This window comes from Procambarus clarkii, chromosome 12, assembly GCF_040958095.1.
Source record: "Procambarus clarkii isolate CNS0578487 chromosome 12, FALCON_Pclarkii_2.0, whole genome shotgun sequence".
NCBI classification, from domain to species: Eukaryota; Metazoa; Arthropoda; class Malacostraca; order Decapoda; family Cambaridae; genus Procambarus; species Procambarus clarkii.
In genome coordinates, this window is record NC_091161.1 from 48,594,151 (window position 1) to 48,616,187 (window position 22,037).

The 22,037-nt window shown below is 46.2% G+C and overlaps 1 protein-coding gene across 1 annotated transcript; it reads left to right on the plus strand.

The window, feature by feature from the left end:
- Window positions 1-1,422: 1,422 nt before the first annotated feature.
- On the plus strand, window positions 1,423-2,022 carry LOC138364053 (uncharacterized). Its single transcript, XM_069323478.1, has one exon. The coding sequence runs from the start codon at window positions 1,423-1,425 to the stop codon at window positions 2,020-2,022; it is 600 nt and encodes a 199-aa protein (XP_069179579.1).
- Window positions 2,023-22,037: the final 20,015 nt, after the last annotated feature.

A 22,037-nucleotide genomic window follows, 5' to 3' on the forward strand; every position in this document is an offset into this window, starting at 1 on the left:
CGGATCATCAACCATGCACCAGGCAAAAGAAAAAAACAGAGCCACCCAGCTGTCAACTGGGCACGTGGAATGTAAGGACCATGACACCGGGTCTCACGGAAGATCTACTTGAAGTGAATGACGCCCGTAAAACAGCTGTGATCAACAACGAACTATGCAGGCTGCAGATGGACATAGTCGTCCTGCAGGAGACACGTCTGCCCGTGACTGGCAGCATATGGGAGAAGGACTTTATCTCCTCCTGGCAGGGAAAACCACCAGAGCATGGTGTTGGCTTCGCCTTGAGGTTGTTAGGTTGGTCCATAGTACCGCTTGGAGGGGTCTGCAAGGATCATCAAACTTCAGCTTCATACAGCAGCAGGAATGGTCAGCCTCATCAACGCCTATGCACCAACACTGACCTCCTCTACCGAAGCGAAGGAGTTCTATGATGACCTCGGCCTAACTCAGAGACATATCTCAACAAGAGCCAGTCTTCCTCCTGGGAGACTTTAATGCAAGAGTTGGTTCTGATCACAGCTCTGACTTCCTGCCTGGACCAGTTTGGATTGGGAAGATGAATGAGAGTGGGCAGCGCCTTCTGGAGTTCTGCTGTCATGATCTCTGCATCACCAATTCCTTCTTCGACACTAAGCCCCAGCACAAGGTTTCTTGGAGACACCCCAAGTCTAAGCATTGGCACCAACTCGACCTAGTGCTTACGAGGTGTAGCAATCTGAGAAGCGTCAAACTGACCCGCAGCTTCTGACACCGACCACACACTCTCGTCGTTTGAAGAGTAAAGTTCCAACCCCGGAAAATCCACAGAGCAAAGAAGGGGAGGGGGGAAGACTGCGCATTAACATTAACAAGACCCGTGACCTTCACAAGGTGGAGGAATTCACTGCTGCGCTGCCCTTCCTGTACCACCCTGCAATAGCGCAAGTGAGGTGGTCACATCTCGGGGGCAGTATTTTCAACACTGCCATGTCCACCTTCGGTAAGAGGTAGAACAAGTCAGCAGATTGGTTCGAGGCCAGTGCAGAGGAACCGATACCCCTCGTAGAGGAAAAAAGACGAGCTCTCTCATCCTACAAGAACCTACCCTCAGAAAGGAACTTACAGGCATTCCATACTGCCCGCAGTCGAGTTCAACAAACTGCGAGGCAGGCGCTGTGCTAACGATTACAGGCTCCGACTCTGTTCCAGCATCCAGACTGCGGCCACTGTCGGCGGCCACTGTTGACATGTACGAAGCGATCAAACAGGCAACAGGCCCTACATAAAACAGGACGGCTCCTCTGTAGTCAGCAACTGGAGAGATCATTAATTAAAGGCCGTGATCAACAGATGAATCGCTGAGTGGAACATTACTCCAAACTCTACTCCAGAGAGAACTAGGTCAGCGTAGAGGTCTTGGATGCAATCGAGTACCAGCCCATCATGGAAGAACTTTACCTTGAACCAACTGTGGGAGTAGTTGAGAAAGCACTGGATTCACTTCCCTCAGGAAAGGTCCCAGGAGGCGACGGGATTCCGCCTGAAGTTCTCAAGTGCGCTCGTGGAACACTTAAAACTGAGCTTCATGAACTTCTGTGCCAGTGGTGGAGGGAAGTTCGGTTCCACAAGACACGAGATATGCAATCATCACCACTCTCTACAAAAATAAAGGCGACAAGCGATGTCAACAACTATAGAGGCATCTCTACAGCGTCGTCGGCAAACTCTTCGCCAGGAGCGTCTTGGTCAGGCTTCAGATTCTTGTTGAAAGAGTGTACCCTGAGTCACAGTACGGTTTCCGATCAGAGAGGTCGACCACTGACGGTGTTCTCCCTGAGACAGCTTCAAGAAAAGTGCAGGAAGCAGAGAAAATTCCTGTACTTCGCCTTCACTGCCCTTACAAAGGCCTTCGACCGCGTGATTAGGGACGGACTCTTCAAGATCTTGGCCAAAATTGGCTGCCCACCCACCCTACTCAGCATGATACAATCTTTCCACAAGGACATGAATGGAACAGTCTTGTACAACGGCTGCATTTTCTGACCCATTCAACATCAACACTGGTGCATTCCTCCTCCAACCCTCTTAATTACAATATTCGTGCTCTAATTGTGGTGACAAGGAGTTCAGGGGGTATTTTAATGGGTAGCAAGTAGTTGGCTACTAGTAATTGGGGAAGGAGTGTCCCCGAATATAAAGATGTTACCACCGTACATGTGGATTGCCGACATTACGTTGGCTTTGGCAAGGGCCATCATCTCGTCCACCTTCGGACTGTACATGGAGTGTGGTGTTAGTTGGTGGCAGGTAGATGCGATTACGGGTGTGGACTGCAGTTAGGCGCTGGGTTGAGGGCTTTGAAGTATAGTCTGGATGTGAGGTTGGGGGTGGAGTGGTTTGTGTGTGTGTGGGGTGGGGAAGACGTGCTCAAGCTTCTTGTGCTTTGCTTCGCACATTGCTCAGAATAGCCTTCTGTGACGATATCAAAATCATCTGTGGAGAGATGCGACAATATCGATGCCATCTGTGAAAATGCACTTCAACTCCAATTCTTGTAGGTGTGACGAGGACATCATCTATTGATGAAGGTGTAGCAAGGTCAGCCCCATCTGTGGAATGCTCCTGACCATATTCATTTAAAAGGTGGATCAATGACAATTCTCACTGGTGAGGGAGGTGGTGATACCAACGCCATTTTTATTTATATACAGGAAGATACATTGGGGGTTAAGAGGATGATGAGCCATAATCTCCTGCTCCCCAGCTGAACATGAGGGTTTGCATTTGATGTGGAGGAGTTAATCCCTGTAGATTATCATGACGGCATCAACTCTGACCTCGTGACTCTGTGACGGTTGACCTGTCCATGGTTAACTTGTACAGAGGTGTAACTTTTTTCATTGTCTGCTGCCACCTGACTGGCGCCGCGCCTGTCGGTTGTTCATGCTCCACGTGGCTTGTTCATGCTGTTCATGATGTACTACTATGTACTGCTCTCTTGTTACAGTGATTGAGATAAAGAACCCGGTTACTGGCCAATTAAGGCCATAACACCTTCCGTGTGAGGAATTGATTGTAGTGTACTAGTGGACGAATAGGCATAATAAGGGAGATATTAATAAGGTATTATATGTTTCACTGAATAGAACGCGAAATAATAGATATAAATTGAACAAGTTTAGATTTAGGAAAGACCTGGGTAAATACTAGTTTGGTAACAGCGTTGTTGACTTTTAGAACAAATTACTGGGTAACACAAGACATAGGAACTCTTGAGTTTGGGTGGATATAAATGGGAGCTGCTTCGTATGGACCAATGGGGTGTGGACTTCGTATGGATTTCTGCAGTTTCCTTCATCGCCATGTTCTTACGTTTTTATTCTTGTTCCCGATTTGTTCATGCTCTATCAAAATTATTCCATGATTACGAGATTCAAACATACTGGAATAGTATACACACGGCTTTAAAAACGTATCCTATAACACCACCATTCACTTCAGAGAATATTATTAATTGAATATTATGTCCGCTTGACCTTCACTATGCTTGAAAATATTTAGTTTAATATTTTAAACATTTTCAGTAGATACTACTGTTGTTGTCAGTCTTTGAACATTATCAACAGCATTTTCATCATTAATATATGACTAGTAAAATCTCCGAGTTCTTTTGCTGATGTCTAATGCCCTATTATAAGAAACATCTGAATTTATGTTAATAAAACCAATGTTGTCCTAGTGATTTAAAACCTACATCATTTGTATACTTATCATACCTGCAATGTGTTCCTGCATTGTAACCCGAGCTCCCTCACACACCTGTAGCACCCTCGCACATACCTGTAGTTCCCTCACACACCTGTATACATATCATACCTGCAATGTGTTCATGTATTGTAACCTGAGCTTCTCCACGTGTTGCGAGAAGTGGTTTTAACAGCAGTGACCATGTGGAGGGGACGGTGGACATTACCTGTAGCTCCCTCATACACACCTGAAGCGCCCTTGCACACACCTGAAGCGCCCTTGCACACACCTGCAGCTCCAACACACCTACAATAGAAAATCCCTTTTTAGTATGTTTCGAGCTTATTAACTAGTGCATAAAACTTTAAAATGTATATAAATCTATACAAGTACATATATGTAAGGGACATTTGCAGACATTCAGGAAAGGAATAGAATACAGTTATAACCATCACCAAAAAGTATTTATATTGTGACGGTAAAGTGTTGGAGCGTTGATGTTCGGCAGTCCTCCAATGGCAGGTGGCAATGCCTGGTCACACTTACATAAAAAAAAAGAGACTGCTTGCCTGTTTGTCTGTGGTAAGGTAATGGGAAGACACGTAAAACACAAAATATAAACAATGAAATTTTAATTACTTTAGAAAACAAGATATGAACAAAGACAATCCCTTGGCTTACGTAAAATTCAAAACAAGTCAACAAACAAAACAACATGAATAATTAATAGATGTGAAATTTACTCTAAAACAAAATAATGTACAAGCCAATAATAATAATCAGGTGCTGAGAATATTGGCTAGAGCTGCCACCTCCCTTAGTACACGACAGCCAGGGCTTAGTCTATCAGAGAGATGTCAACTCCTAAGAGCACAAAGATATTCTGAGGAGGACGGCGTGAGCTGGCTCAGACGTCGACTCAGGTAGAGGGCGTGAGTGCAGGTGCTGTCGGCGATACACCAGCCAATCAGGAGCAGGCAGGCAGAGAATGGGTAGTTTGCTCGTTGACGACGGGTGGAGAGCAGCTGTGTCTGGTGGTGCAAGGTACGCTTTGCTTCCTGGGCAAAACGTTTTGTGATACTGGTGGACGTATCTTTAATGTAGTATCTTGTACTTGTAGAATGACGTAAATGATATAGGGAAGAGCAGGCTCAATCTCACTTGAAAGAGATTATCGTCACAATATATACTAAGGAAAGGAAAATGTCGCTTTAAATCAACATGCAGATTTCTCCATCCTGACATGTACGAAACCTCACTCAAGGAGAGAAAATGCTACGCCCTCAGCTGTCCACACTTTCACGAGGAAGGCACAAAACGCTAAATAAAGTGACAAACACGAAAATGGCTTTGGAGAGAAGCCAGTTTATTTTATACCCAGACGAAAGAGGTTTCAAAAGGTAGAACATTGTGTGTGGAACTGGCTGAAAGACCCCACTTGCATACCAGAATCACACATGCAATTACACCCCACAACAAAGTTCCAGCTACGACAGGCAACAACCCCTTAACAATCAGTACTGGTCAGATCAAAACCGACAATCCCAACACATAATGGACCTGCCTGAAAAATCTTCATCAAATTACCCCAAATGGAGTAACCTCATTCATCTTTACCAACATACAAGGTCTTAAAACAAAAGTAAATAACTAAGTACCGTTCATAAATAACCTCACCGAGCCAAATGCAGTATTTGGACCTCTCACAGAAACCCATGCAAGACATCTTTGACAGTGGTATCTGGATACCAGAATATAATTTATATAGATGTGACTGGGTAAATGCCACATGGAGGAGTAAGTTTGTATACAAGATAGGGCCTTGTATGCTCTGAGCTTAACTCTAGAAATGAGGTGGTAGTTAACTACTGGAAATAAAAAAAAAAACTTAAATTCTAATATTCAAACCACCAGATACAACGGCTGAGGAATTTACAAATCAGAGAGAATAGTCTCGATAATCTGGCAAACCCAATAAATGATACCTTCCTAGGTGACATCAACCTGCCCAGTCTAAGATGGAGACTAGCGACCAAGAATATTATACCAGGAAATCTATCTGTACATAGCCAACCACAGATTAAAGAACTCCTTAGATTCTGTGACAAATTTTCCCTCAACCAGCAGAGAGTCAACTAATTACGAAATTATTCTAGATCTGAAAATTTTGCAAACTAAAGAGATAATCAAGGACATTACAGTCGCATACCACATACTTAGATCACAAGCTCATTGAACAGCAAACATAATACCTGTAATAAACCTAAAACAATGATCATGTATGAGGGGTTATTCAATACATTCAATTTTAATAAAACGATAGACTGGGTAAAGATAGACAGGGAACTTAAAAATAATTCCATTGAATGTTTTAAGTAATAATAATCCCACAAAAGACAAAACAACTGACTTCCCAAGAATACACAGTCTAAGACTTGTTCCTTTGTTGAAAGACAGAATGAGGACCAACGTAGAAAGAACAATCAAACGCGGCTACAAAAAGATAAAAAAAGAAAATGCTAAAGAGACACGACTATCTCAACAATAAAATAATTTAAACAGTTTTAAAAAATCTAGCAAAGACTAAAGCAATCGTGTAACATTTTAGAAATGCAATTAGAACACAAAAATGGCATTCAAGAAGGAAAACAAAATATTCTTTCACTTATGCGAAAAAAACAAGCCACAGTCAGTATTGGACCTATTCTTACAAGTGATGGTTCATACAGAGGATAACACGGTAATCGTGATATGGCAAATTCCTGAATATATATCTGATACGAACACGAATTCTGCAGATTTTGAAGGAGAAATTGACAACATGCCCATGCACTTAATATGTATAAAGGAATGCCAAGTGCCAGTAGCATTGTGTGGAGAAAGCTTGCACACAGGAGAGATACAAAATTCGCCTAAATCAATAGATTTCACATATTTTGCTCTTTACAAGGGAGGGAGCAAAGTAATGACAATGAATTATTGACTAGTCGCACTAACGTCCCACATAATAAAAGTATTTGAGAGAGGGATCAGGAGGCAGGTTTCCAGTTATATGGAGACCTATGATCTCCTCAACCCAGATCAACATGGATTTAGAGTGGGAAGATAATGCCTCACGCAGCTACTTTACCACTATGACAAAATCACAGAGGCATTAGAAGAAAAACAGTTTGAAAAGAAGAAAAACAGAAGAAATAGAAAAAATCACCAAACAGTGATCACTTTGGTATATGATGACTTCAAAGGCATTTGATACATGTGACCATAGAGTGGTAACACACAAAATAAGGTCAATGGGAATATCAGATAAAGTAGGTCGGTGGTATTAAAATTTATGTGGAATAGAACACAGAGCAACTGTCAAGCAAACAAGAGTTCAAGCACAGTTAAAAGCTCTATCGCAGAGTATAGTCCTTGCGCCACTTTTTTTCCTTATTCCCATATCAGATAGACATTTATACAAGTCACAGCGTCGCATCACCTTCTGCAGATGACAAATCAACATGAAACTGAATTCTGTTGAAGACATTGATAACCTACAAACGGATATCAATAAGATTTTCGACTAGGCGGCAGAAAATAGCCTGTTGTTATAATTGGTAAATTCCAGTAACTCTGGTACGGTAAAAATGAGGACATTAAACAAAATATAGGGTACAAAACACAATGAAATCTGCCCATAGTAGGAAAGCATAATGTAAATGATAGGGGAATAATAATGACTGATGCCTTAACGTTAAGGGAGCATAACAAATCAATTTTAGCATCATCCAGAAAAATGATAGGATGGATTATGAGAAACGTCAAATCCAGGGATCCCCTCACAATGGCTGTACTATTCACATGACTCCTGCTGTCCGTCATTAGTACTGTTCGATACTCGCTTCCTCCTTAAGAGCAGGAGAGATTACTGAAAGAGGGAATACAGAAAACAAACGGCATAGACAGACACGATAAAGCACCTAACTTATTGGGATCGTCTCTAAGAGCTCTAAATGTTCTCGCTAGAAAGGAGATGAGTGACGTATCAAATAATATACACATCGAAAATAATGGAGGGCCAGCTCCCAAATCCCAGTAAAATAACAACATACTGGAGTGAACGATATGAAATGAAAATTCAGATTAGAATCATTGAAGAGTAGGCCCAAAGGCACAGAGAACACTGTATAAACATCAGAAGTTCACGGTTGTTCAACATACTCCCAGCGAGCATAAGAAATATTGCCGGAACAAACGTGTTCGTCTTCAAGAGAAAATTTGACAGTTTTCTTCAAGAAGTGCAGGACCAACCGGGCTGTGGTGGATATGTGGGCCTGCAGGCCGCTCCAAGCAATAGCCTGCTGGACCAAGCGCTCAATGAGTCAAGCCTGGTCCTCCGGCCGGGCTTGGGGAGTAAAAGAACTTCCAGAACGCCATCCAGGTACAGTACTAAATTTATAATATAAATAAAAGCTCAGGATTATGTAAATACGCTCTAGTCAAATGTAGTCGAGTGTCATTGTCTGGCTAGTAATTATTCTTGGAATACTGGCACACACAATGGCCCTGTGTGCACTGCCTGGAGATTAGGGCAGATATTGACAGGCTAATGAAGCACGTGAAACCATAATGGAGGGCAAGGTGTCTCGCAGGGATCCAAAGGAGAAGCCCCATCGACATAGCTGGCGAGTGGTGGATCAATTGAGTTAAGGCGGCAAAGGACAAAGAAATCAAGAACACTGGTTAAAACGTAGAACCACTCGAGTTGAATGGGATAAGACCTTGTGCGGTAACTAAGAAGAGAAGCTGAGCATCACAACAAAAGTCTGGACATGTGTTGAGATCTTGGCACATGCGCTGGTTAGGCAAAAGCCTCTGCTCTACAAATGCAAGTGCTTGGGCATATTCTCTGCGGGCAAGTGATAAAGTTAATAAGAAATAGTGTGACGCAATATGAGTTAGTTTAGTTTAGTTTATTTATTATGCACCCCATACCCATCTTGTGGGTGGTAGTGGAAAGGGTTACAGAGGCACATAATGGGCTCAGGGACTGAACCCCACAATTAATTTAGCTAAGCACATAGACAAAAACACAACCTATAGCACTGTATCATCCTTTGCAGATGACACTAGGATCTTCATGAGAGTAGGCAACATAGAGGACACGGCGAACCTCCAGTCAGATGTAGATCAGGTCTTTCTATGGGCTACAGAAAATAATATGGTGTTTAAAGAAGATAAGTTCCAGCTCATGCGCTATTGAAAAAATGAAAATATAAAAACGGAAACCTCGTACAAAACTCAGGCAAATCATAACATAGAACGAAAAGGCAATGTAAAGGATCTGGGTGTACTCATGTCGGAAGACCTTACCTTTAAAGAACACAATAAAGTAGCCGTCACAACTGCAAGAAAAATGACAGGTTGGATAACAAGAACTTTTCACACTAGAGATGCTATACCGATGAGGATACTTTTCAAAACGCTTGTGCTCTCTAGAGTGGAGTACTGCTGCACAATGACAGCACCTTTCAAAGCTGGAGAAATTACTGACCTGGAGAGCGTGCAGAGATCCTTTACTGCTAGAATCCACTCAGTAAAACATCTAAACTATTGGGACCGACTAAAGAGCCTAAAACTGTACTCCCTTGAGCGCAGGCGGGAGAGGTACATAATAATTTACACGTGGAAAATATTAGAGGGGCTGGTCCCAAACCTGCACACAGAAATAACATCACATGAGACCAGAAGACATGACAGGATGTGCAGAATACCCCCGTTGAACAACAGAGGTGCAACAGGTACTCTGAGAGAGAACTCTATCAACATCAGAGGTCCGAGACTGTTCAACACGCTTCCACTACACATAAGGGGCATAATTGGCCGACCCCTCACAGTGTTCAAGAGAGAACTGGATAAGCACCTCCAAAGGATACCTGATCAACCAGGCTGTGACTCATACGTCAGGCTGCGAGCAGCCGCGTCCAACAGCCTGGTTGATCAGTCCAGCAACCAGGAGGCCTGGACGACGACCGGGCCGCGGGGACGCTAAGCCCCGGAAGCACCTCAAGGTAACCTCAAGGTAAGGTAAGCAAGTTACAATCTTGATGAGCTAGTTACAAAATTCAATATAAGTCGTCACATCAACAATGGGTTCGAGATCGACCTCAATTACATGTTCTAAAATAAGCAACTGACATATGTGGAGAGCTAGTGTCACAATTTATATGTTTGTCCTGCACACCGCCCCCCATCCAGTGGGCAGCGGTGGATAGGTTACAATCACTTAGTTACTACCTACAGTTAGCAAACTGGGGATATTTGGCTAAAATTTCTGGTAGCAGATCATTTTGAATGAAATATTTACACATCGCTGGAACATTGGTTATAGAATTGTCTCTAAATTCACGTATCTTTTCGCACTCCATCACATAGTGACGGAGGGTGTGCGAATAATTTTGTTGACACAGTTTACATTTGGTCAGGTCTACATCGGCAGATAATGAGAATTCCCAGAGATACTTGTAACCGAGTATGATATGATACGCAATATGATCAAGCCCACTGTCTGTGTCTCGGTAAAAAATATTCACCGAGCTAAAAACAAAGAGGAATTTAAATATGGTTACAATGACAAAGGTATTGTACGAGTAATGCAATTCCATTAATGAATAATTGGAAAGCTTTCATTAGCAAGAACACCATGTCTGCTAGCTACACGATATACTTTTCATGGTAGGCGTGTGGCAGCTTTTGCAGAGTCAAGTGCGTAGGACTGTTGTAGGCACCACAGTAATAGTGGTATGGTTATAGCCATTGGAAGCTGTGGCTGCTGTTGTAGCCGCTTCAACGTGAATTAGGTCGATGTACTGTTGCAATATACAACATAGGAGAAAGTATGAGGTAGTGAATCAAGAACTACATCACTTATCAAATGGTGGAGGAAAATGAGTGGTAATACACACGAGTAGTCAGATTGTAGTCACACGGAGGTATGGTCAAAGATTAAGACAGCCTTAGGCCACGTAAGCCAATGTTACAGCCAAGAGGTCACGAAGTTTGATACAAAGTTCTTGGAAACAAATAGATATACGTTTAATGTAACTATAGGTCCTTGGGATGCTGGGTGTGGAGGTGAATGCAATGACTAGCTGGAGGGCAGTCTTGAGGAAGCTGCGGTTTCATCACGTATCTGCGCACTTAATATCTGATTTAATTAATATCCCAGTTTAAAGGAACTAAAGGCTATCAGGAATTAGAGAATTAATTTGTCTAATTTGACAATATTCAAATTCTCATTTCTTAATAATTAAATGAACGTTGTTCAATATAAGAGTGCTGGATATAAATTCAGTCGTATGTGAATGCGCTGGAATAGCAATTCGTAATTGCAAGAAATATTAACTGTTAATAAACAATACTATATAAACGAATATAAACGTATCTGCTTTAATTCACGAAGTATATTCATGCAATAGTTATAAGTAAGTAATTAATTATCAAAAGACGACACCAAACCGGGAAGGCTATATAGCACCATCAAATGCGCAAAATAATCAGAGGGCGCTAAATATCACCAAGGATGCCAATACGAGAACAAAAACGCATAAGGCGAACAATATCAAAAGTATCCGAGTCACCAAGAATTCTATTGAAGGACAGGTGACCGCGAGGGGCTGTCGGAAAGCAAGACACACGCTCGTCCTGGAAGTCAGGACATTCAAGAAGGACATGCACGACCGTAAGAGGGATGATGCAACTAGGACAATAAGGAGCAGGGCGGCGCTCCATCAAGTGACCATGGGTTAAGCGAGTATGGCCAATACGCAACCTCGCCAGAGCTGTTTCCCACCGCTGGTTACGGTGGAAGGAGGACGGCCACGAGGAAACACAACATTCAAGAGTACGTAGTTTGTTACCAGTAACAGACAACCAAGAAGCCTGCCAACGGGTAAGGATGGAGGAATGGATAACCGGGTAAAAGTCGGAATACGGAATACCTTTACGGGAGATGGGACAAGAGCGGACAGCTTCCTTGGCGGCAGCATCCGCATGCTGATTTAAAGACACACCAATATGGCTGGGAACCCAACAAAACTCAACCGACTTAAATTTACTGTGAACAAGAAACAGCCAATGCTGGATCTCGACACTACTGGCTGAACCGGATTAAAGGACCTGAGAGCCATGAGGGCACTACGAGAGTCAACAACAACTACAAATGAAGACTGACAATGAGAAAGCAGGAGACGAAGAGCATACAGAATAGCATAAAGCTACGCTGTAAAGATGCTAGTCTCCGGAGGTTAGCGACACATATAAGTGCGATCAGGAAAAACAACAGAGTAGCCAACACCGTGCGCAGACTTAGACCCATCGGTGAAGACAGAAACGGAGCGAGAGTGAGAAGAAAAGTGCTCAAGGAAAAGGCGTTTTAGAACTGTAGGAGGGGTAAAAGCTTTAGCGATACAGGTCAAGGATGTACAAAACCGCGGAAGAGGGACTCTCCACGGGGGCAAAGAAGGAACAACACGAGGAGAAACATTAGAAATACGAACGGAAAGAGAGTTCTGTAGGCGAGATAACCAGACAGAAAGAGGGAGGCGGTGAAGAGGAACAGGAACCGCAGGAGGGGTAAAAGTTAATGCACGACAGAGGCGAGAGGAAGGACGTTGTAAGGACTGCGCAAGATAGCGAAGACAGTAGCGATCACGGCGGTCTTGGAGAGACAGGAAGCCAGTGTCAACATACAAGCTAAGGACGGAAGTCGAACGAAAGGCACCAGAACTGAGGTGCAACCCAGTATGGTGCAAAGCATCAAGACGGCGAAGAGTAGAAGGAGAAGCAGACGAGTAAGCAGGGCAACCATAATCGAGCTTAGACAGGACGAGAGAGCAATGTAAAGCAAGGAGAGTGCGCCTATCTGCCCCCCAAGAAGTATGGGACAAGACCCGAAGGAGGGTAAGGGCCTTAGAGCACTCAACACGGAGGTAAGAGATATGGGGAGACTAAGACAAACGAGTGTCAAGGAATAACCCCAAAAGCTTCGCGGAATCTTTGTACTCAAGGGGATGACCATAAAGTGACAAAGAGGGACGAAGAACGACCCGTTTCCGCGTAAAAGTCATGGCACAAGTCTTAGAAGTAGAGAACTTGAAGCCATGATCGGTGGCCCAAGATGACATGGCATCAATTGCAAGTTGAAGCCGGCGCTGAAGGAGAGGCGAATCATCACCCTGACAGCAAAGGGTAAGATCATCGACATAGAGAGCGGAGAAGACACCAGAAGGAAGAGAGGAAAGAAGACCATTGAGGGCATCCAGAAAAATAGTAGTGCTCAGAACACTACCCTGGGGCACACCTTCGTATTGCTGAAAAGAGGCAGAGAGCGCGGTACCAAGGCGCACCCGAAAGGAACGACGAGAGAGGAAGCTGCAGAGAAAGAGAGGAAGACGACCACGAAGGCCAAAAGAATGAAGTTGAGATAGAATATGATACCGCCAAGTGGTGTCGTAAGCCTTTTCCAGGTAAAAAAGGACGGCAACAACGGAGGTCTTCGCAGCAAAAGCAGTACGAATATAGACCTCCAAGTTCACCAGGACATCTGTCGTGCTGCGGCACTTGCGGAAACCAAATTGAGAAGGGGAGAGAAGGTGATGGTCTTCCAGGAGCCACATCAGACGAACGTTAACCATACGTTCAAGGTGTTTGCAGACACAACTTGTGAGGGCAATAGGGCGAAAGTCCTTAGGGGAAGTACCCCAGAGACCCCGGTTTGCGAACAGGGAGGACAACGGCATCGAGCCAGTCCTCAGGGACTGACGACGACTCCCAGATCCGATTATACAGACTCAGTAAATACTGAGACGTGCACGGAGGGAGATGGCGAAGCATCTCATAATGAATACCATCGGAGCCCACCGCCGAAGAACCGCAGAGGGCCTGGGCAGAACGAAGTTCAGAGAGAGAGAAGGGATCATTATAGGGAAGCTGAAGACGAGTGCAGACATCTAAAGGACGAGACTCAAGGACAGGTTTACGAAGAAGGAAAGATTGGGGAAGATGAAGACCAGAGCTAACAGAAGAAAAGTGGGAACCCAGTATGGAAGCGACCTGCAACGGGTCTGCCACAAGAGTATCATGGAGGTGAATGACCGGTGAAACATCGGGAACGAACTTACCCGCTATCTTGCGGATACGGTTCCAGATCTGGGCCAGAGGAGTTTCGGACTTAATTGTTGAGACATAAGATGCCCAACATTCACATTTAGCCGTACGGATGGCCCTACGGACCACCTCACTCGCTTTCCGAAAGAAAAGAAAAGAATAGGTCGTCTGCCTACGGCGGTGCCTCTTCCAGGCTGCACGCTTACAGCGGACAGCCCGAGCACAGTCCGCATTCCACCAGGGAACGCACTTCCGTGGACCCCGAGAGGAAGAGCGAGGAATAGAGCAGAGGGCAGCATTGAAGACAGTGTCATGAAGAAGGAGGAGAGCGCGAGAGAGAGGCAGAAGGGAGAGGCCAGAGAGAGCAGCACTGAGGGTAAATAGGGTCCAGTCCGCCTTAGCAAACTGCCACCTAGGGAAAGAGAGGGAAGGGCGAAAAGAGAAAAAGGAAACAAGGATGGGGAAATGATCACTTCCATGGAGGTCATCAAGAACCTGCCACGTGAAATCTAAGTAAAGAGAAGAAGAGCAGAGAGAAAGATCAAGACAAGAAAGGGTGCGAGTCCGAGAGGCCAAATGAGTGGGCTCACCAGAATTCAGAAGAGACAGGGAAGAAGAGAGGAGAAACAGCTCAAGAAGGCGACCCCGGGTATTCGTCAGAACGTCACCCCAAAGAGAATGACGACAATTGAAGTCACCCAGCAGGAGCACAGGCTCCGGCAAGGAGTCTAGGAGGAGTTTCAAATCAGGAAGAGAAAGTGGGACACTCAGTGGGAGATAAATGGAACAAACTGTGTACCATTTCCTCACAAAGATACGAGCAGCAGAACAATGGAGAGGCGAAGGAAAAAGTAAAGGAACAAAAGGAACAAAAGGAACATCAGCACGACTCAAGAGAGCAGAAGAATTAGAAGCCCCAGCAATGGCTGGGGGGGGTGGTGAAGAGAAAGGAATAGCCACGAAAACGACCAGGACGAGCACCAAGCATCGGCTCCTGGAGACAGACACAAAGGGGCGAAAACCACGAAATCAGAAGGTGGAGTTCGAGGAAATTGGCGTAATAACCTCGAACGTTCCATTGAAGAATGGACAACGACGAGAAGAGAAAGGACAAAAACAGAGAACAAGGAAGAAACAAAGACGAAAGAGCAACAGAGCACGTTAAAGAATATCAGGGTCGGGATCAGGGTTAGCAAAGTCAGGATTAGGGGGCATGGGTAAACTGAGTAAAGACAGAGGGAAGGAAACGGGAGAACAGATCAGAGGTGGACGGGCGGGGTCCAGAGGAGGAGGAGGAGGAGGAGGAAGAGTAGGAGACAGCGGAGAGGAGTAGTCAAGGACAGCAGCAGGAAGAGGTGGAGTAGAAAGAGGGGAGCGCACCTCAGCAAGAGCAGCAACCGAAAGGGAAGCAGGGGCCAAAGAAACCTCCATAGCAGGAGCAGGGGGACGCAATCACTGAAATGGGAGGGGAAGGAGCAACAGAGCCAGAAGTAGGAGCTGAGGAAGAAAGCGAAGCCTTCTTACCCGCCGGGGAGGAGGAAGGAGAGGAGCCAGGTTTACGCTTCTGACTTAAAGAGACTGGTGTCCCAGCAACTACGTACCGGGCAACGGATTCCAGTGTCTCAACAGGAGAAGCTGAACGAGAGCACACACGACTGCCGTTAGGAGAGCGATGGACATCCGCCTGCACCGACAGGCGGCGGGGAGAGCCGATAGATGGAGGAAGAGGATGGGAAGGAGGATCGGAGGGAGACGAGGAAGAAGACACAGGAGACATTACAGACCGGGTAGAAAGAAGGGGAACCACAGACAGAGGACCAGGAGGGGGACCCCTCGGGACAGAACGCAAAGGAACAGAGGAGGGGGCAGTGGGCGTATCAGGGTCCAAGGCCCGGAAACGGTTGTGAGTCTGAGGAAGGAGGGAAGGACGAGGAGAGGAAGAGCGCAACACGCGAGCATAAGAGACGTTAGTATAAGGCGGGAGCCGGCGAACCTGGCGCCTCGCCTCAGGAAAAGATAAACGCTTTCGGTGCTTCAGGTTGAGGACGGCTGCCTCAAGCTTGTAATGGACACACGCACGGGAGAAGGTAGGATGGGCCTCACCGCAGTTGAGGCAGCGAGCTTGGGGAGAAGTGCACTCCGACTTAGAGTGACCTTCACCCCCACACAAAGGACAGAGAGAGACAGTCCCAGAGCAGCGGAGGGCACCATGCCCAAACTTCGAGCACTTGTTACAAAGTCGAGGAGTAGGAATATACTCCTGGACAGAGCACCTAGCACCAGCAAGAATGACAGAGGATGGAAGGGTCCTACCATCAAAGGTATTCTTCACAACGCGAAGGGGTTGACGGCGACGACCACGAGGGGGACGAGTAAACGAGTCAACCTGGAGGACAGAATGGCCTTGGGCATCAAGGATATGCCGAATATCATCGTGGCAATCCTGCAGATTCCGAACACCAGTTGCAACATGGGGTGAGAGGAGAATAGTGACAACACTGGCATTCATCCGAACGTTCTTGGAGACCCGAACAGGGATCTCGCTAAGGCAAGATAAGGCAGCCAAGCGGGAAGCTGCATCCTGAGAAGGAGCAGCAACGACACGTGTACGGAGACGAGTGGGGTTGAAAGTAACAGACGCATCCACGGAATCTACAAGATGCCGATGGAGGGAGAAATCGTCAGGAGGCGCAGAATCAAGAGGGAGGAGATCAAAGTATTTGGCCCATGAAGCAGGACCAAACAAGGCCTGATATGCGTCAGCACAGAAAGGAATCGAGCGAGTGCGGCTGGGGCGCGAATGGCGTTGAGAACCCCCAGAGAGAGAGAGGGGTCAAAAGGCGCAGTAGTCACAACGAGAGACTTAGCCGCACCAGGGGACGAAGTGGTCACTACTGGGGGCTGGAGGCTCGACCCAACCACAGAGGAGGGAGGGGAGCTGGGGGAAGAAGTCAGGACGGTCAAAGGAGGAGCAAGGTCGGGGCCCAACGCAGCGGGAGCTACAGAGCCTGGTCTTCCAATACAGGCCGACTCAGGGGCTTGGTCGCCCACCCCACGAGCCTGAGAGGGTACAACGGAAACATTCATCGACAGAGAGACGAAGAGAAAGAAATTCATCCACGAATGTGCCCCCATACCCACCATGGAGCCACAATTAGAGGCAGGACACCCAACAGGAAGCTATCGCCGATAATGCCGGGGCCCCCTAGGGGTGCGTCGTGAGTATACGCCCCACAAACGCCACCTTAAGAACCGTCAGTCCGTCGAGATCGGTTTCAGCGACAAAAGGGAGATTGACAATAAAAGGTTTCCCTCGCTCGAGACGTCGGGTACAACAGTTCTACGGGTGCAAGAGTATGCCTCCCCAAGCACCCGGGCGTCAAAATAGAAGAAGTCCAAAGAAATAATCCAAAACAAGCAAAAGGTCGGCAGGAAACGACAAGCAGATAGGAGAAGAGGAGGGAGAAAAATGAAACAATGAAAAGGAGAAGCGATCCGGCATAATTAGAGAGGACGGCAGCAGGAGTGCAAGGCCATAAAAGGACAGAGGACTGTCCCACGGAGCATCACACTCCGGCAGCCGACCACGAAGCCCCCTCACGACGCCAACGGGCTGGATGGGGAGGGAGTAGTTATTAAATAATAATACTCAAAGAATGTGAAATAAGGAGAATTTAATATAATTCTCATGAATGTAAATATTTTCCCTTTTGTCCTGTGATCTAATGCAACACTTTACTAGAATTTCTGGGAAAATGAGGCGTTATTATGAGTTAATTAAATGATGTTAATTTCCCTACTCTACTGTTTAATAGTGTTATATTACACAGTACAAGAATAGTTTAAGGTACTGAATATTAGTAATAAGGTGTTAGATGTTTCCAACACTGCTATCATACCTCCCAAAGCTAAACCGGAAATTAGAGATTCGCTTGTGTTACTCTAAATAACGAGCTAAACATTTCCCAGTTCTTGAGCACCTGAATATTAATCTAGTGGTTAAAAAATAATATGATTAAGTCCATTTTAATCAGGAACTTGCCCCCCGTCTTCAGCAGTATATATATGTATGTATGTACTCAACTAATTCCCCTAATTGTGATTGCTCTTGCAAGCTCTCTGAATTGAGCTCTGGCTCTTTGGTCCTGCCTCTCAACCGTCAATCAACAGGTATACAGGATCCTGAGCCTATTGGGCTCTATCATATCTACACTTGAAACTGTGTATGGAGTCAGCCTCCACCACATCACTTCCTAATGCATTCCATTTGTCAACCACTCTTACACTGATTTTTTTTTTCTAATATCTCTGTGGCTCATTTGGGCACTCGGTTTCCACCTGTGTCCTCTAGTGCGCGTGCCCCTTGTGTTAAATAGCCTGTCTTTGTCTACCCTATCAATTCCCTTGGTAATCTTTAATATGGTGATCATGTCCCCCCCTAACTCTTCTGTCTTCCAGCGATGTGAGGTTTAATTCCCGTAGTCTCTCCTCGTGGCTCATACCTCTCACCTCGGATACTAGTTTGGTTGCAATCCTTTGAACCTTTTCCAGTTTAGTCTTATCCATGACTAGATATGGACTAAATGCTGGGGCTGCATATTCCAGGATTGGCCTGACATATGTGGTATACAAAGTTCTGAATGATTCCTTATACAAGTTTCTAAATGCTGTTCTTATGTTGGCTATCCTGGCATATGCTACTGATGTTATCCTCTTGATATGGGCTGCTGGGGACAGGTCTGGCGTGATATCAACTCCCCAGGTCTTTTTCTCTCCGACTCTTGAATTTCCACTTCCAGAGGATACCTTGGTATCTGGCCACCTGTTCCCTACACCTATCTTCATTACATTACATTTCTTTGGTTTAACTAACAACCATTTGTTCGACCATTCCCTCAGCTTTTATAGGTCATCTTGAAGCCTCAAGAGGAAGGCCCCTGGACACACAACTCTTAAGGGTACACAGTTTGTTACCAATAACAGAAGACCAATAACTCTGCCATCAGGCAAGGATGGAGGCATGAATAATTGGGTAAAAGTCGGAATAAGGAACACCTTTATGGGAGATGGGACAAGTGCGGATAGCGTCCTTAGCGGCAGCATCCGCACGCTCATTTAAAGAAACACCAACATGGCTGGGAACCCAACAAAACACAACCGACTTAAATTTACTGGAGATAAGAAACAGCCAATGTTGAGTCTCGATGACCACAGGGTAGACTGGATTAAAGGACCCTAAAGCCATGAGGGCACTATGAGAGTCAACTACTAACACGAAGGAGGATTGCCCCCGGGAAAGCAGGAGACGAAGAGCATAGAGAATAGCAGAGAGTTCTGCTGTGAAGATGCTAGCCTCCGGAGGAAGGTGACACATATAAGTGTGCTCAGGAAAAATAAAAACAGTAGCCCACACCGTCAGCAGACTTTGACCCGTCGGTGAAGATGGGAACGGAGTGGGAGTGAGAAGAAAAGTGCTCAAGGAAGAGGCGTTTCAGAACTGTAGGAGGGGTAAAAGCTTTAGTGATGCGGGTCAGAGAAGTACAAAATTTGGGAAGGGGGACCCTCCTCGGGGGCAAGGAGGGAACAATACGAGGAGAAACATTAGTAATACAAACCGAAAGAGAATCTTGTAAGCGAGACAAACGGATAGAAAGAGGAAGGTGGTGAAGAAGAACAGGAACTACAGGAGGGGTAAAAGTCAAAGCACGATAGAGGCGAGAGTGAGGATGCTGTAAGGATCGCGCAAGATAGCGATAGATAAAAAAGGAGGAGGGCGTGAAGAAGAGGCAGAGAAGAGAGGTCAGAGAGTAGCACGGAGGGTGAATAGGCACCAGTCAGCCTTGGCAAACTGTGCCACCTAGGGAAGGAGAGGGAAGGGTGGAAAGAGAAAAAGGAAACGAGGATGGGGAAATGATCACTGTTATGGAGGTCATCAAGAACCTGCCACGTGAAATATAAGTAAAGGGACGACGAGCAGAGAGAAAGATCAAGACAGGAAAGGGTGCGAGTTCGTGAGTCCACATGAGTGGGCTCACCAGAATTCAGAAGAGAGAAGAAGCGAGGACGAACGGTTCGAGAAGACTGCCTCGAGTGTTTGTCAGAACATCACCCCAGAGGGAATGTCGACAGTTGAACTCACCCAAAAGGAGCACCGGCTCTGGCAAGGAGTTCAGGAGGTGCTTAAGATCAGGAAGGGAAAGAGGGACATTTGGAGGGAGGTAAATGAAACACTGTATACCATTTACCCACAAAAACACAGGCAGCAGAACAATGGATAGGGGACGAAAGAAGTAGGGGGACGAAGGGAATATCAGAACGAATTAAGAGAGCAGTAGAGTTATGGGCCCCAGCAAGAGCTGGGGGAGGGGAGTAAGAAAGGAATAACCTCGAAAGTGACCAGGACGAGCACCAAGCATTGGTTCCTGGAGACAAACACAAAGTGGTGTAAACTGTGTAATTAGAAGTTGGAGTTCATGAAAGTTGGCATAAAATCCACGAATATTCCACTGAAGAATAGACATTATTAAAGAGAAAGGACAGTAACAGAACAAGAAAGAAATAAAGGTAAAGAGGAACACAGTTTATTAAAGAATCTCAGGATCAGGGTCAGGGTCAGGATCAGGGTCTGGATCAGGAGCAGGGTCAGCAAAATCAGGGTTAGGGGGCATGGGTAAACTTAGTAAGGAGAGAGGGAAGGGAGCGACAGAACAGACCAGAGGCGACCTGATAGGGTCCGGAGGAGGAGGAGACAACCGAGAGGGGCAGGCAAGGACACTTGGAGGAGGGGGGGCAGAAATCAGGGAGTGCACCTCAGGAAGGGCAGCAACAGAGAGGGAATCGGGGGCGGAAGAAACCTCCATATCAGAGACAGGGGGTTCGACTACTGAAATGGGAGGGGATGTAGTGACAGAATCAGAGGGAAGGAGTGAGGAAGAAAGCGAAACCTTCTTACTTGCCGGAGAGGAAGAAGGAGAGGAGCCAGGCTTACGTTTCTGACTCGAAGAGACAGGAAACAACGTAAGTAACAACGTACCGGGCGACAGACTCAATGGTCTCAGGAGGAGAAGAGGAATGAGAGCGAACAACACGAAGATTGCTGGGAGGATGATGGATATCAGCCTGGACAGACAGGCGGCGTGGAGGGTCAAGAGACTGGGGGGAGGGCCGGGAAAAAAGAGTGGGGGGGAGATGGGGAAGAAGACAATAGAGATATGGCGGACTGGGTAGGAAGGGGGGAAATCCCAGATGGAGAACTGGGAGAGACCATCTGGGACAGGTGGCAAAGGAATAGGGGAGGAGGTGGTGGGTGTGGTCGGGTTTAAGGCCTGGAAACGATTGAGAGACTGAGGAAGACGGGAAGGACGAGGAGAGGTAGAACGCAACATGCGAGCACAGGAGACGCCCGCGAAAGGGGTCAGACGACGAACTTTGTGTCTCATTTCAGGAAAAGACAGACGATCACTGTGCTTCAAGTTGAGGATGGCTTCCTCGAGTTTGTAGTGCATACACGAGCGAGAGAAGGTAGGGTGGGCTACACCACAATTGACGCAGCGAGTCTGGGGAGAAGTGCACTCAGACTTAGAGTGATTATTGTCCCCACACAAGGGGCACAGACACACAGTACTGGTTCATTTGAGGACACCGTGCCCAAACTTCCAACACTTATTGCAAAGTCTAGGAGAGGGAATGTACTCCTCAACGGAGCATCTGGCACCAGCAAAAATAATAGAGGGCGGAAGGGCCCTACTATCAATGGTGATTTTTACAACTCGACGGGGCTGGCGGCGACGACCACGAGGGGGGTCGAGTAAACGTGTCCACCTGGAGGACAGAATGACCTTGAGCTTCGAGGATATGTTTAATATCCTCATGGCAATCTTTGAGGTCCCGAACACCATGTGGGAGGAGAACACCGTTCTCCTCCCACATGGTGTGGAAGGAGAACAGTGCCAACAATGGCATTTAACCGAGCGTACTTGGAGACCCGAACAGGGGTCTCTCCAATGCTGGACAAAGCGGCTAAGCGAGTAGCTGCATCCTGAGGAGCAGCAGCGACGACATGCGAACCATAACTGGTGGAGTTAAAAGTAACTGAGGCATCTACTGAATCAACAAGGTGTTTATGGCGGGAGAAATCTTCAGGAGGAGTAGAATCCAGATGG